Below are 15,061 nucleotides of genomic sequence, written 5' to 3'. Positions count from 1 at the left end.
TCCCAGTGTCTTTTGATGACTAGAATTATTTGAAGTAAGCAAATAAGCCAGTCCTGCCCTGTACCTCTCACTCCCAAACTGGTTGTTCTGTTCTGTTTTTGTTTTCTGAGTTGAATTACATTTCCCTGTCACACGGGGAAATCATGTTGAATGATGTTGGAGGCAGGAGATATCATGCACATTTGTTTCTGAAAAGCAAAGACCCAAATGCCATTAGAACTGATTGTAAAGGCAAACTGAGCAATAAATTTATTTATTTGCTTGCAGCATTATGGTTAAATACAAACTCATTAAGCCTTTTGCCTGAGATAAAGCTGAAGTAGAGCTAAACTAGAGCTAGTAATGACAGTGACATCATGGCCTTTGTGTCTCTGTTACTGGTGATTTTGTGCTCTCTCTCCAGGTGACAGTACCTTTGCCAGGCTCACAGATTTCCCTGCCCAACTTTGGATCCACAGCACAGCCACTGATAGCCCTGCCCCAGTCCCTGCAGCCACCACTACAGCACACCCCACCACAGGCTCAGGCTCAAAACCTGAGCAGACCTGCCCAGGTGACCCAGCCCTTCAGAGGATTGATCCCAGCAGGAACTCAGCACAGCATGATTGCTGCAACTGGGAAGGTAAAAACATTGCCACAGCTACAGGACACAAATTAATGTGCAGCACAGCTGGTTTTTGGTTTATGTAACCAGGACAGCAACTCGTGCTGACTTCTTGCATCTTAAAAATCTGCCTCAGCTTTAGAAGATAAAAAAGCCAGTCAGGGTTAATGCCTGAGTCACTGGGTCTGTGCATGTAGCTGAGATTTTGTAGCTAACTTGGTGCTGGTCCATTTGCACTGCAGGAATACCTGGTTTGATAGTGACACCATGGACTAGTAGGGGGTTTCATGCAGAAGCCATATGGAAAACAGTAGTGAGATGTTGTTAGAGCAGCAGGGGAGCAACACAACTCTCTCAGAGCTGGTGGTGGCAGATTCTGGGCCTGCTTGAGTTTGTTGCTTTGCTTCTGGACTCAAACTAGATTAAGCTGTTGGGGTTCAAGGGTTTCCAGTGCAAAATGGGGAGTTTTAGGGCCTTCAGTGGACTCTGTATCAGCCATGACCTTAAACCAGAATTAAACTCTACTATTATTGCTGGGTTCTGCCTCTCTGAGCAGCACAGCATGGTGTATATTAAGAATGTAGCATTGTATGCAAGACAAGATCTTTCTGTAATGAAAAAAGAAAAGACTGGTCTTGCAGCTCAGGAAAACTGAGCGACAGGTCCAGGAAGGAAATAACACTAAAACAGTGCAAGAAACTTATATATCCTGGGGGGAATTCTCTCCTCTCCTTTATGTGAAGCTGCTAAGGTAATTGCTAATGAGGGGATGTGTGGAGCTGGCTTCCAATCACAAGGTCTCTTGTCTTAGATGGAATCCCAGCTTTACAGGCACCGGGGATTTTCGGATAGTGTGCAGCCCTCGGCAGTTGCAGTCCGCTTCCAGGTGAGCAGTGGGTGACACCCTGGACATGGACACAGCTCAGCTGGCTGGCAGGAGCAGCGAGGTCCCCTCTCCTCAGGGGCTGATCCACCTCTGCATCTGAAATCCCTGCAGCTTCTGGCCTCGGATTTAGGGTGGTTATGAATATAAAATAACCCCACAGTCCCAGTGATTTACAGCTGTGATAAGAAAAATCTCGGGGGTTAATTCCACATCTTGGACACTAATGTAACCAGAATTTCAGACCACCTAGGAGAAGATTGCATCTCCTCACCTCCAGAGTGTGTACGGTGGTTTTTGCACGGTGAAGTTTTCTACTTTCATGGGTTCTGGCCAAATCTTTTCAGCTTGGCAGTTGTCAGGAGCCCATTTTGCAAGCAGCAGCATGTTTGTTGCTGCAGTTGTCACTGGAAAATGATCGCTCATTTCAGCAAAAAATGAGGGAAGAGCTGCAGTGGGATGCTGGCCTTAGGTGACTTTCCTGCCCTGCTCTGAGATTCCCATCATGTTGCTGCTAAAGAAAGTCAACTTAAAACAGCCTCTCATTTTTAAGTGATTTATTGTTGCTGTTATGCTTCATGGCCATGTGTGGAATTACACCGTTCCAAAGACAAATTTATTCTGTTGAGTGTATCTGCAAAACAGCAATCAAGAGTCATTGCTCCAGTTAGTCTGGAGATTGTTTTGCATGAATGACAGCTCCATTTTTGCTGTGCTTTGGGTTTGTTTATTTTTATAGACCTGGACTGTTTAGTGGTATTCTTCTTCTCAGCATTTTTCAGGATTATTTCTAAATATTTTCATGTGGTACCTGAGATGGGAGTCTTGGATAAGGAGATCTCAACTCCAAAACATGTATTTTTTCTTTTTTGTAGGGCCAAATAGATGAAATGACTCTCAAACCTCCTGTAATTATGCAGGAGGAACAAGTTAGAAAGCCAATACCATTGCTGCAAGTGCAAGATAGGGCAGGACAATTGTACACAGAAAATTGTGCTTGTGGTGCTGGGCCTGTCCTAATTATAAGAGGCTGTTCTGCAGTCAGACTTTCATCTCCACTTAAGTGACCTCTTTTCATTGAGGTAAGCTAACAGCTGCTTAGCAAATGTAATTATTTTAATTAGAATTAACATGTCAATTGTTGTGTTTTTCAGATATCAGAAATGGACCTGAAGGCCTTTGGAGGTGGCATTGATGTTAAACCTGGAACACCACCAGTTACTGGCAGGAGCACTACTCCAACCTCCAGTCCCTTCCGGTAAATCTCCCTTAAGCTCAAAATTCCTTAAAACCAGAGCTCGAAAATGTACCTAGTCATGCATGAGCAGCCTTTTCTGGGAGGTGTGAGGTGAGGGGCCACTGATACACGAGACACTGCTTGATCTGAGCTCAGGAGCAGCATTCCAGTAGGGCAGCACATCTGCTGTACTTAAACAGAAGGAAATGGCTCTGAAATAAAAGGTGAAAAATACTTTTTTGGGTAAATGAAGCTAAACAAGAAGTGACAGAAAAGATGTAGTTTGGGATAAAGCTGTAATCTGAACTGTGATGTTGAAAGTAAAAAACACTTAAAGGCTTAGACAGCAATTATGGCAACAGCTCTGTTAGAGGAGTAAGTGTTGTTGCCAGGTCTGTAAGCTGCTCACAAATGAAATTAATAAACAAAACAGATTCCTCTAAGCTTACAAAATACTGGTGTGTGTGGAGCTTAGCTGGTGTCCCTGCCACTGGTGCCCCTGTGCTCATTTTGCCAGGAGTGCATCACCCACACCCTCTGCACAAGAACTCTTCAAGGCAAGCTCTGTTTCCTGAAAAAAAGCTGTTCACTCTTTCTTCTTTTTCTCTTCACTTTTTTCTCTTTGAGGGCTGTTTGCTGCCCTTCCCCCAGATAATCAGTCAATCTTCATGTAATTCCTGGTGATTCAACACCTTGGAAGTTTTAGTGGAGGGTCACGTTCTTAGCCAGATAAAACAGGGAGAGCATTTTCTGTGAATTCTTTAAATCTGTTCAGGTGCATTTTGAAACATGGACAGCAGGTCAGAGTAGAAGCAGCTGCATGTTCAGTGCCTGTTGGGACAAGCTCTGAACTTGCCATGAGAGAGCAAAGAGTGACTGCAAAGGAGCAGGACTGAACATAAGATAGCAGGGATGGAAAGTACAGCTAACATCACAAATCTAACATCAGTGTTTGTGCCATCAGTGCTTGGGGAAAGGGCTCTTTCATACAGACATACCCTGGAACCTCTTCATAGCCTGAATATTTCTGATTATGCTTTCTCTCTAAGTTCTGAGGGGTTTTGCATGTAGAAGCTTCTATATAGAAAACGTTACGCACTTTATTTTTTAAATTCAGAGATTCATTCTTCCCCACTGCAGTGCTGAATTTCTGGTTAAGTTGTAACTAGAGGCAGAAACATCCTCTGAATGAAAGCAGTTGATTTTAACTGGAGTTCTTTCTTTTAGTGCCAGTTCTACAAGTCCTAACAATCAGTCCAATAAAATGAACAGCATTGTCTACCAGAAGCAGTTCCAGTCAGCAGCTGCAGCTGTGAGAATGACACAGCCCTTTCCTGCACAATTTGCACCACAGGTAGGTGATTGGTGGCTTGCTGCAAACAGATTGGTTCCTCTGTTTCACCTGGTGGCTCTGACTCAACTCTGTCTCCTCAGGCTTTAGCATGGGGAGATACAAAATAGAATCCTTAAAATGAAATGGTGTAAGAAACCAGATTTCAAGATCAAAGCAAAAAATTACCCCTCTGATCTTGCTGACAAGTAGTGCTGCTTTTGTGGTGTTTAATTTTGAGTTCTGTGGACGTTGAGGAATTCAATGCAAGTTGTGAATTATGAAGATCAGATGGTGTTGTGGCTTCCCCAGGCAGCTGTAATGCACCTCGTCCTGCAGAAACAGGTCATGGGCTTGGGGAAGGGGAGAAGCTTCGTGTCTCAGAAGGGTCCCAGTGCATATCTTACACGTGTAAAGACAAAGCAGATTTGCAGCTCTGAAGTATGGAAGGAGCAGTTCAGGGTGGAAAGGATCTCTGGGGTCACACAGTCCATACAAGGCAGGGCTGGTGGCAGAGGGGTTGATCTGCTGTGGCATTCCAGGGAGCACAGCTTACAAGGGTGGTGCACCTCTGTTGCAGGTGGCTGGAGCCAGGCTGCTAGGGAAGTGTAGCCTCTCTAAAAGTGTAGGATATTTCTGTCTTCCTTTTAGTATTTGGAGTGTTGGAGTGCAGGACTTGAGCTTTGATTTCTGGATTGTCAGTGGCAGAAACTGCTTCACCTTCCTGGGGCTGCCTTTCACCAGTGACTGCTCCACTGCCTTGTGAGGGTCTTGTCCCTGCTCACAAGCTGGGTTGAAGTTGTTGGTGCTGCTTTCAGGCACAGCAGCACTGCAGGGCTCTTTGGCTTTTGCAGTTCAAGCCTGTTCTCTTGACATTCATTTCATAGCAGAACAGCAGCTTTTCCCCCTTTAAGATAATGCCAACATGCAGTCGAGTTGGCAATTTTCTAATTGAGAAATGTCTCTTTTTGTCGTTTTTCCCCCACTTAGATGCTCTCTCAGCCTAACCTGCTCCCTCCATTGGTAAGAGCCCCATTTACTAACACCTTCCCAGCGCCTGTTCAGAGGCTGCCGGTAGTTCTGCATAGTCAGATGCCGTCTCAGATGAGCACAGGCCTTATGAGCCCCCCTCAGTTACCACGTGTGGCCAGAGGTCCTTGTGGATCAGTGCCTGGAGCCAGAGGCACTCAGGCCCAGGCTGCGCTGAAGGCTGAACGAGACGTGCAGGTCAGTATGTGAACAGCAGTGCTGTGAACAGCAGTTCAGTCTGACAGCTCCCAGGGCAGGCATGTGGCTGCAAGTCGTGGCTTCAGAAAGTGCCTCTGCACCCCGAGCCAGCAGCCAGGCTCCTAACAGCTGAACACAGACCTTCTCTGAGCCCTGGTGGTTTTTAATAAGAATTTTAGACTAAAATATTTGTAGGGAGTTCCTATCTCAAGCAGTCTCGTGGTCAGCAGCTGTGGAGCTGCCACTGCTGTGCTAGGCAGAGTGAGGTGTCAGGAGCCTGGTTATCTTGGAATGAGCAGTGAGGCTGCACACCTGGCTCTTAGCTGTCCCTTCAGCCCCAGCTCCTCCTGTTCCAGCCAGCCCCACTCCTTGGGGACTCTGGGGAGTCTTTCCCCATGGTTTGAATTCTCTGCGCTAGAATGCAGTAGCTGGTGCACTCTGCAGAGCAGGGGGCTGCATTGCTGAAGCAGGTGATGGCAGTCACCCTAACTAGTTACAGCACTTTGGGACCCTTCAGTTCGAGGCAAACTCTTCTTCCAAGGCAGGACTGCAGGGTGGGACATCTGTGTGGGGACACTGCTGGACACTGAGCCTGTCTGCTGCAGAAAAGGTGTTTGAACAGATGGTGCTTAGGGGCTCCTTCATCTGCTGCCATTCCTGGAACCTGTGCTCTGAGGTGTCAGAGCAGGAGAGTGTTCTGGTTATGCACGGCTGGAGGAGGGCTGATTAACCCTTCAGTTCCAGGTGGTTGGTCCATTTCCTACCTCCAGTTCAGGCAGCCTGTAGATGCTTACCAGGTGATGCTGAACAGATTGTCCTGAGTGTGCATGTGGCCAGTCAGAGCAAATACTGACTCAGGTTTGGTGTCTTTAGTCTCCTGCAAACACTGCTGAGAGCAGTGAGAGTTACTCAGTCACGCTTGGTTACTGGTGATCAAGTCATCCAGCCTTAACCTCAGGGGATGGCTGAAATTTGGGCAGAAGGTTTCAGGTGTCTGTCTGGCTCCAGTGAAATCAGGCTGTTGCTGCAGTCCTGCAAACAAGAGTTCACAGGTTTGTTTTCTGTTCTGTTGCTGCTTGACTTACTTGGAACAGCTACAGAGTATGAGAGCCAAGGCCTCTTGTTCCAGACTTCTGCTGTTTTGTCTCCCTGTTGTGTGTGTCCCAGCCTCCAGTTGTGTGTTTCTTGTAAAATAGCAGAAAATATTCACAGAGGTACAGGGAGGTTTAGTGCCTGTATTGTAGCTGGGGTTCCTTGTGTTCAGATACTCCTTTGTAATTTAAAATAAAAAGGTGTTTGACTGCACTGGGCTTTATTGTTCAACTTCTGAATGACTGAACTCTTGATGGAGTCTCTGCAGTCAGGGCAGGAAAGCCAAGTGCTGCTCTGAAGTGCCTGATCAGTATCAAAACTGTAACTGGAGGTGTCACAGAGGGAATTGCACAGTGCAGGTCAGGGTTGCTGGTAGGATTCAGAGGAGGGAAGGCAGGCAGTTTGTGCTGCCTGGGATTGCTCGGAGCAGGAGGCAGATCAGGCTTCAGCTCAGCCAGAGCACAACTCTGACTTCATTCCCATGCCAGTGCAGGCTCAGCCTGTGCCCGGAGCCACGGGAGGGGACAGGGTGCTCAGAGTGTGCCCCGCAGGGCAGCAGTGACAGCTGGAGTGGCCCTCGGGCCCAGGGGGCAGTGCAGGCACAGCTGCCTCTGCTCCTGGCTGCCCTCTGCTCCTGGGAGCCACAGCTCGAGCTGCTCTCAGCGCGCTCGTACTCGTACAGCTCTGCAATAGTAGTGGTGTAAGAAGAGGTTTGTTAGTACTTCAAACTGTTGTCCCTGATCCTCTTTTTCGGGGAAGGATTAGGAAGACCAAGGGAAGCCTAGGCATGATGTTAAACGACTGCTGAGGAGCCAAGCCACCCAGATGTGGTGGCATCAGGGCAGGAAGGACACTGCCTGTCTAGGAAAATCTGGCCACTGCGGTCAGTCCTTCCCCTTTCTTATGGGAAATACTTATGAAGTCACTGCAATTCCAGTGCCCTCTCTTCAGTAAACTTACTTTCTCCCTCTCTTAAGGCAAAGCAAAGAGCAGAGGTCCTTCAGTCCACCCAGAGATTCTTTTCTGAGCAGCAGCAGCAGCAGCAGAACAAACCCATAGGAGGCAAAGCTCCCAAAGTGGAGGAGAATGGGAGCAAACCCAGCGAGGCAATTGCTGACTCTCCAGGAGTCTGCCAGGACAAAGCCGAGGAGAAGGCCCCCCCTGCGCCTGCTGCCACTCCGAAACCTGTTAGAACTGGACCAATCAAACCTCAGGCAATCAAAACCGAGGAAACAAAATCTTAGAGGCTGTGTTCCCGTGGAGGGGGGAGAGGGGAGGGTGGGCGAGGTGTCAGCGCATCAATTGGTGGCCCGAAGATGAAGAGCAGCCTGCTCTCCCTGCCGGGCTCTGAGCAGCCCCACAGGGCGTAGAAGCCAGCTGCAGTGGTGCTGCCAGCTGCAGTGGTGCTGCCAGCTGCAGTGCCCAGCTGAGCCCGGGCTCTCGGGGCTCACATCTGCTCTAACAGCATGAAGGCTGCTCTGGGGTGTGCACGTCCCACACGTGTGTGCCCCGCTTGGCTCGCACCCGCCTGCTTCCCAAAGCCACAGCACGGAGAGGCAGCGGCGGTGGGGAGGCATTTCCTAGCTGACACCATGACTTCTTATTTCCTTCAGGCTCTGATCTTCAGCTGCTATTTATCTTTTTATAAACCCGAGAGTATGAGAACATGCAGATCTGAAGATGGTGCTGGGCCAAGTAATGTGTGTTAAGTTTTTAGTGACTTAAGAAGCTTCTATCTTGTATAAATAGAGGGATCCACGTATCTGCCACACGAGGCTTAACCTAACACACAGTAACACTGGCAGTGTGGATTTCCCTCTGAAGGCAGTGCTTTGCTGGCTGCTGCTGCTTGGATGACAATTTACTGCATTTAGATCACCATATGAAAAAGCTACTTGGCCACCTGTGTCCTCTCCACCCGCTGCCCCCCCAGTGGCTCTCCCCTGGAGTTGAAGGTTCGTTGCATCAATAGTCAGATTTGTTCCGTTCACCCCTGTCCAGCTGTCTTGATATGATGCGAGTGGTCCCTAAACGGTTTCCAGTTTCTGTCTGTAACACAGCAACGAGCACTTAAACTGTGCCACGAGAATAAAAGAAACCTTATCAGATGAACGAGAGTTTTATCTCAAAGGTGCATTCTTTATATCAGAGCTGCGTCGCACCACCTCCTTGCCCACAGTGTGCTGGAAAGTAGAATCAAGTCAAATAAATGCCTTTTTAATTGTATCCTCTAGTATTCTAGCTGTAGGACAGTACTGTATGATACTTCTGTGAATGTAAGATATCCTGTACCTGCTTATGATATGTAGTAGTGACTGTGCTATACTGGAGCTGTTTTTAATAATGTTATTCTAGAGGTTTTTTTCCAGACAATGATTGAAAAAGCTAATAAAAAGCACCAGGTACCACATCAGTAGCAGAATTTGCTGGTTTTTTCTGGGATTTTTCTTTTTTTTACGTTTTTTGGAAGGAAGAGTTGAAAGTCTAATGTGTATAATTTTGTTCAAATGACTGCAGAAGCTGGAAAGGCTGTTGCTGCTATTGATGCCTAGTGAATTGCTATTGGTTATCTTTTTATATAAATATATATATAATTTGAATTTTTGGAAACTAGCTGTGATGTCAACTTTGGAAAAAAGTATCCCACTTGTAGTGTGAGTTGGCATTGTACAGAAATTAACAGCCATATTGGTCTAGAAATGTTAAACTTAATTTTTTTTCCATTTGTACAGGGGTAACGCACTGTATGAAATATGTACGGTCTTATTTACATGGGTTTGATTACAGAAACTAATAAAGTATTCTCTAAATAAAGCCCCCGGCTGCTCTCGTGATTGCTGTGGGAGGAGAGCGGCGCTCCCAGGGAAAGGCTCCTGAAGGAAAATGCTCCCAGAAGCTCCTTGGTGTGTCCTGGCACTTTCCCAGCCCTTCTCCAGCCAAGGGCTCGCAGGACGTGGTCACCACTTGCCCCAGGAGCCTGGGGGTGTTTGCTGGGAATTCCATTTCAGCCGATGGAGCTGGGGGCTGTTCCAGACGGGAGCTGGGATGATGCTGCTTCTCCCATTGGCCAGTGAGTGACAGTGGTGCCTTAAGTTTGAGCTTTCATATTTTCCAGATTCTGTCCTGCATTAGTTTATAACTCTGAACTTCATATAAAGTGTTAGCAAGGTCTCTCCACAGCTCAGTCACACAAACCAATCCTTTTCCAGCCCCAGAATCAAGGACACTGCTGCAGCTTCAGGCCCAAAAAGTGCAAACAACAGGGAATGGAGGAGGGCAGACTGGGAGGGTGGGACTGCATCACCTGAGCTGTAACTGGACAATGAACCCCAATATGGAAATGGACCAAAACTTATAAAAGTGTGAAAACTCGTGAGCCAGGGTCCATCTTGGGGTTGCCCTTGCCTTGGGGTAGCCCTGGCCGGGCTCTTGTACTGCCCAAGGTGCATCCTGTGAAGGCCTTTAATAAATCCCGATTTTACTCCTTTAGCTCTGCCCAGCCTCTGCTCTAGGGCGCCTCTGAAGGGAGCAGCAGCACCAGGGGACAGCAGGAGTTCAGGGAGCCCTGGGCTGAGCCTGCCCTGGACTGTGGCTGGGGACAGGCGGGACACGCTCAGCTGGCCACCAGAGGTACCTTGCTTCCCACAAACACCAGGAACTTGATCTCTGGGAAGTGATTCCTGCTGGGGAGAAGGTGCTGGCTGGCTCTGCACCTCTGAGGAAAGGGTGCAGCCAGGAGTGTTGGGCTGGCTCTGCAAGCACCGGAGTTGGGCAGGTTGACCTTTGGTCAGAGGTGTCGCTGCCAGCCCTGGGGTGGGTTGGGAAGCAGCAGCTTCGGGCCACCAGAGGAGCTGGAGTCCTTTCCTGCCCAGGATGGATTTGTTCAGGGTGAAACTGCAGCAATATGGAGTAAATCAAAGGTGCTGGAATCCACAAGTGGATTTTGTGCCGTGGGCAGAAGGAACCTCTGAGCAGGTCACGCTTGAGGTAAATCACCTTTTTCACAAGGGTCTGTATGAGCACAGCTGCACACTGCTTGGAATGGAGGGTGGATGTGGGGCACTGAATGTGGACACTTCCATCTAGAAATGTGCTATAAAAGTAACTGAGTTGTGATGCTTCCCTGCTTTGAGGTTGTCTTCAGCCTGTTTCATCTTAAAGGACACCCCAAAAATGAGAACTCATTCACCAGAGTGTTCTATTTTTAAGGTAAGCACTGCTGAGAGGATTCATGTTCAGTTCTGCAGTAATAAAGCCCTTGGGAAGTCGGAGGAATTTCCCACAGTCGGCTGTGGGAATGTACCAGGCTTTGGACTATTTTGTGCTCAGAGCAGAACAAGGGGAGTATTTCTGCAGAAGTTTAATTAAAGTAAATGTTGGGCATTTTGTGCCTCCAAATAACCCGGGTTTGATGTGTGCCTCTCCAAAAGCCCAAACCACGCCTGCCTTTGAGGCCAGGTGGAGCTTTCAGTCATTGACCCAGGTTGATTGAATATTTTATGACATTTAATCAGATAACTTTGCTCCTGGCTATTTACACTGGAGTAGCTCTTGCTTTTTTTTAATTTGAGTGGGATTTGGTTTGTAGTCTCTTTTCTAGGACTCTGGTCATCAGAAATAATTGTGCTGAACTCCTAGAAATTAGGCAACAATTTTGTTTGGGGAAATTCAAATTTTTTTTCCTTAATAATGTTGAGGCTGTGAAAAGGTCATAACTTTTCTCCAGGGCAAGAGCCAGAGGGGGGTTAAATGTGACTGGGGCCAGATCCAGCAACCCCCCTGGGTTCAGGCTGGCTTCTTGCTGGGATGTGGGCAGGGAGGGCTTGTTTTCCCAAAGCCTGTTAAGTAAAGCAGTGTATTCAGCGCTGTTCAGCTCCAGCCCAGCTCTCTGGAAATCCTGTGTACATTGGCTTGTCCTCCTTTATTTTCTCAGTCAATTAAGAGATGACTTCGCGGGCTGACAGCCGCGGCGCGGGGAGGGCAGCGCTGTCTGCCCGCGGTGTCGGCGCTCAGCGAGGCGCGGCTGCTGCGGGGCTGGGCTCAGACCCTGCCTTTCCTCGGGCCTTGGCTCACCCCGGGAGCTGCGGGGCAGAAATGCCTTTCTCTACCCTTGGTGGCAGGTTTGCTGCCTGCTTGGCTCTCCCCTGCCCTCACCCAGATCCTGCCTGGCCCCGGGGCTCCCAGCTCTGGGTGTGACAGTGACAGGGCTGATGTGTTCCTGACCCTCCTGGGGCCATCACTGGCCACCTCCACTGGCCCTGGCTCGGGTGAGATTCCCAGCCTGGCTCTGGAGCAGGAATGGGTCTTTCATCCTCCTCCCTCTTTGTGCTGGGCTCCTCCCTGCAGCTCACCAAACACACCTTACACTATCATCTCACCTTTTACAACCACCTCGTATTGTTCCAAAATAAGGCCTGGGGATCATGGATAAACCAAATGCTTCATGGATTTGCAAGCATACAGTGCTGCTACGCTTGGGACAACAGTGTTAGTGTCAGGAGAACAGCAGTGGAGTGAAGCATCTCACTGAAAATCCCTGGAGCTGCAGGTGATCATCACAAGTGTCCCACTGCGCTCTCTGTCCTTCCCCACTGCTCCAGTACCTGCTGTGTTGTTGTCAGAAGCTGCCTTCCAAAATGTGGCATTTTCCTGCTCAAGGCTTTACAGCTCCCCCCACCAGCACCTTCAGCCTGTGGGTGCATCAAGAGGGACAGAAGCCCACCACAGTCCTTGGAAAACAGGCTTGGAAAGACAAGGTGTGAGGCAGCAGAGGTGCTGGGCAGCGTTTATTGGGCCAGGACCCTGTGCAGCCCCTGGGGAATGTGATTGCTGCTGCCCCGAATGCCAGAGGGGGAAAGAAGCCTCCTCCTACAAGCCTTCTACAATAAACAGATAAAACGGCGTGTTTTGGAGTGCTGTGGGGAGAGCTGCTGGCCTGAGATGGCTGTAAAGCTGGAAGGGCTGGGTACTTACAGGCCCCCTGGCTGCAGGATGCTCTGCCAGCACTCCTCACCCCTGCTCTCTGAGCTGCTTTCTTTTCTTCCTCAATAAAACAAGGCTTGTGCAATGTGTGTCTGTATTTTCTGCTGCTTTTAAGCCTAGTCGATGATTTTTGGAGGTGGCTGAGCTCCCGGATGCCCTTGGGCACTGGGAGTGTGGGATGCCAGTGGAGCTTGTGGGATCTCTGCATGAGAGCTCTGCAGGGCTGGCTGGAGCTTGGAAACAACAAACCCTGACCCCGCAGAGGGGATCGCTGCTCACAGCTAGGGAAAAACCTTTATTTTAAAGCAGGGTCCTCCTGCACAGCCCTTCTACCACCTGTTCTGCCCAGCCCTCACCATGCCTGAGCCCTCCCTGGTGGCCAGGCTGGGTGCTCAGGGAGGTGCTGGAGCAGCTCAGGGGTCACTGCTGTGACCCATCCGAAACTCCCCGAGGCTGGTCAGAGGCATTTCCCTGGCTCTCATCTCTCTCTGCTGCACTTGAGCACAATGCTGCGTGGCTGTGGCCCCCAGCACTCCCCGAGGCTGTGCCAGGGACATGGGGAGGGAAGCAGGGTGCCAAGGCACGCAGAAGGTGCCGGGGGCTGAGCGGGCGCAGCGCCAGCCTGGGCTCAGGGCCGGGCCAGGCGCACGGGGTAGGTGACCATGTTGAAGCTGTCCCAGGCGAAGAGCTGCCGCTCGGCAGGGTTGTAGTCCAGCATGCTGAGGTAGCGGAAGCGGTTCTCGAAGGGGATGCTCAGGGCCCGGCTGGAGCCCGTGGCAGTGTCGTAGGCAAAGTTGATGGTGGCGTTGGGCGCCGAGTAGCTGCTGACGGTGTAGAGGGTGCCGCAGATGAGGAAGGAATTGGCCACCCCCCGCTTGCGGATGTTGGTCTCCCAGGTCCGACGGATCTCCAGCGTCTCGGGGTCCAGCTTGGAGAGGACGATGGCTCCCCGGGCCTTCTCAGTGCTGTAGATGACCCAGAGCCCCGTCTCATCCACCGCCAGGTCGATGTCGGTGTAGCCCCCCCAGGAGTAGGGGTACTGCCCGTGGTAGCCGGCGCCGGGGATCTCCCTCTCGGCCGTGATGGTCTCTCCCCGCAGGTCGTAGCGGGCCACGGAGCGCGACTGGCGGGGCTGGAAGAAGAGCCCGCCGCGGTAGATGACGGCGCCCGTGCTCTCCAGGGGCCGCGGCAGGATGTGCACCTTGGCGGGGTAGCCCCGGGCCAGCTGCTCGGCCTCCTCGTACTGGAAGAGCTGGCGCACCTCGGTGCCCACGGTGTCCACACGCCAGGTGTTGTCCCGGGTGAAGGGCGGCACGGGCTCGGGGTCCTTCATCCACACGCCGTACTTGCCCGCGATGGAGTCCGCCCGGCCGAACACCACGGGCTCTCCCACCCACGCCAGCTGCCCGCAGCCTGCTGGGGACAGCACGGGACACAGGCGGTCACCGCCAGCCCCTGGTGAGCAGCGGGGCGCGGGGCCGGCCCGCCGTGCCCGTACCTGCGTCCTCCTTGCCCGGGCGGCCGAGCGCCGCCTCCTCCAGCAGCCGGGACACGGGAACCTCGGTCCTCTCCGACTGCAGCTCCTGGTAGCTCAGGGGCTGCGGCTCCCAGCGCGGCGCTGCAGCGGGGGCAGGCACGGCGTGAGCGGGGCTGAGCCAGCGCCCTGCCCGCCCGCCTGCTCCGGCCGCCCTCGGGGGGCTCCGGGCCGGGCTGCTGCCCCCGAAATGCCCCAAGCCTTGGGCACATCTGTGACCGTGCTCTCCGGGGGAACTCCTACGAGCCCAGGGGAGCACGGTGCCCTACATGGCCCCTCTGCTGCGGGGCAGGAAGGCAGGTATGGGGCAACGGGAGAAGGCTGAGCCCAGCAGGCTCCCCAGGAGCGGGGCAGCAGCGGTGCACAGCACGGGGGGCCGCACAGCGCTCCCGGCCCCGGCACTTACCCTTGGCGGGGGCGCGCAGCGTGTCCCGGCCGGGCCCCTCTCTGCCGGGGGGGCAGCGGGCGGCCCGCAGCCGGGCGACCTCCTGGGCGCTGCTCTCCAGCCGCCTGCCCAGCTCCTCTTTCTCCCGCTCCAGCCGCCCCTTCTCCTCCTCCAGCCGGGACTTGGCCCGCAGCAGCTCGCCGTACGCAGCCTCCACTTGCTGGGGGTCCCGTGCGCCGCCCGCCTCGGCTCCCCGCGGCCCCGAGCCCGCCGCTGCTCGCTCCCGGCTCTCCAGCCGACTCAGGCGGGAGGCGAGGGCGGCCAGCTCGGCGCGCAGCTCGGGCACGCCGCCGGCAGCCTCGGGGCAGGCGGCCTCCACGGGGCTGGCGACCGTGAAGGAGTAGGTGCAGCGCCCGGAGCTGTCATGGGCGCGGCGCAGGAAGGCGGTGTCCGCCCGGCCGCCCAGGGCCGCGGAGCCCCAGAGCAGCAGCCAGACCCCCAGCATGGCCCCGGCGCCGCCCCTCTGAGCGCGCCGGCCACCGCCGCCCGCATTTATAGAGCACGAGGGTCGGGGCGGCGGGGGGCGGGCGAGCCGAACCTTCCAGATGCCTGCGGGGCACCGGCACTGCCCCGCCGCCTCAGGGGCCGCGGGCCGGGGCCGTGTGCCAGGGGTGACGCCGGGGCGGGCGCGGGGCCGAGCCCCACGGGGGCCGCTCGGGGCCGGGGCCTGAAGCGAACCCGCCGGTCCCGCCCCGCCTCGGGACGGCCCCGCCCGCTTTCCCGGTCG

The 15,061-nt window shown here is 52.6% G+C and overlaps 2 protein-coding genes across 18 annotated transcripts in view; one reads left to right on the top strand and one right to left on the bottom strand.

Moving 5' to 3' along the window:
• Nucleotides 1-9,187, top strand: part of PRRC2C (proline rich coiled-coil 2C) — a 69,057-nt gene extending 59,870 nt beyond the window's left edge. For 9 of the 16 annotated variants that reach the window (XM_064427526.1, XM_064427531.1, XM_064427540.1 and 6 more), the window contains 5 exons: nucleotides 404-622; nucleotides 1,416-1,490; nucleotides 2,642-2,745; nucleotides 3,952-4,078; nucleotides 7,351-9,187. In XM_064427526.1, coding sequence (XP_064283596.1) covers nucleotides 404-622; nucleotides 1,416-1,490; nucleotides 2,642-2,745; nucleotides 3,952-4,078; nucleotides 7,351-7,617 — 792 coding nt within the window. In that variant the 3' untranslated portion in view covers nucleotides 7,618-9,187. Of the gene's footprint in view, nucleotides 1-403; nucleotides 623-1,415; nucleotides 1,491-2,641; nucleotides 2,746-3,951; nucleotides 4,079-5,044; nucleotides 7,312-7,350 lie in introns of those variants that run through there. The other 7 variants (XM_064427532.1, XM_064427530.1, XM_064427541.1 and 4 more) reach the window with 4 other exon arrangements.
• A 2,560-nt stretch (nucleotides 9,188-11,747) lies between these two features.
• On the bottom strand, nucleotides 11,748-15,014 carry MYOC (myocilin). Of its 2 annotated transcripts, none has more exons than XM_064427552.1 (3): nucleotides 14,296-15,014; nucleotides 13,854-13,973; nucleotides 11,748-13,771 (listed from the first exon to the last, which is right to left on the bottom strand). In XM_064427552.1, exons 1-3 carry the CDS (start codon nucleotides 14,777-14,779, stop codon nucleotides 12,984-12,986), a joined length of 1,392 nt encoding a protein of 463 aa, XP_064283622.1. In that variant the 5' UTR covers nucleotides 14,780-15,014; the 3' UTR covers nucleotides 11,748-12,983. The 2 variants fall into 2 exon arrangements, with proteins under 2 accessions (XP_064283622.1, XP_064283623.1); XM_064427553.1 differs by having other exon boundaries at nucleotides 11,748-13,768.
• Between the last annotated feature and the right edge of the window lie 47 nt (nucleotides 15,015-15,061).

The sequence above is a fragment of the Passer domesticus genome, chromosome 7 (genome assembly GCF_036417665.1).
Source record: "Passer domesticus isolate bPasDom1 chromosome 7, bPasDom1.hap1, whole genome shotgun sequence".
NCBI lineage: Eukaryota > Metazoa > Chordata > Aves > Passeriformes > Passeridae > Passer > Passer domesticus.
The sequence above is the reverse complement of the archived record's forward strand: the minus strand, read 5'-3'. Positions and strand labels throughout refer to the sequence as shown.

Bases quoted from the DNA above. Each gene is read 5' to 3' on its own strand.
- MYOC (XM_064427552.1), bottom strand. From the start codon at position 14,779: ATGCTGGGGGTCTGGCTGCTGCTCTGGGGCTCCGCGGCCCTGGGCGGC. The intron at 13,974-14,295 runs GTAAGTGCCGGG...CCCCCGCTGCAG, and splicing joins GCTGCGCGCCCCCGCCAAGG to CGCCGCGCTGGGAGCCGCAG. The intron at 13,772-13,853 runs GTACGGGCACGG...TGCTGTCCCCAG, and splicing joins CCCGGGCAAGGAGGACGCAG to CAGGCTGCGGGCAGCTGGCG.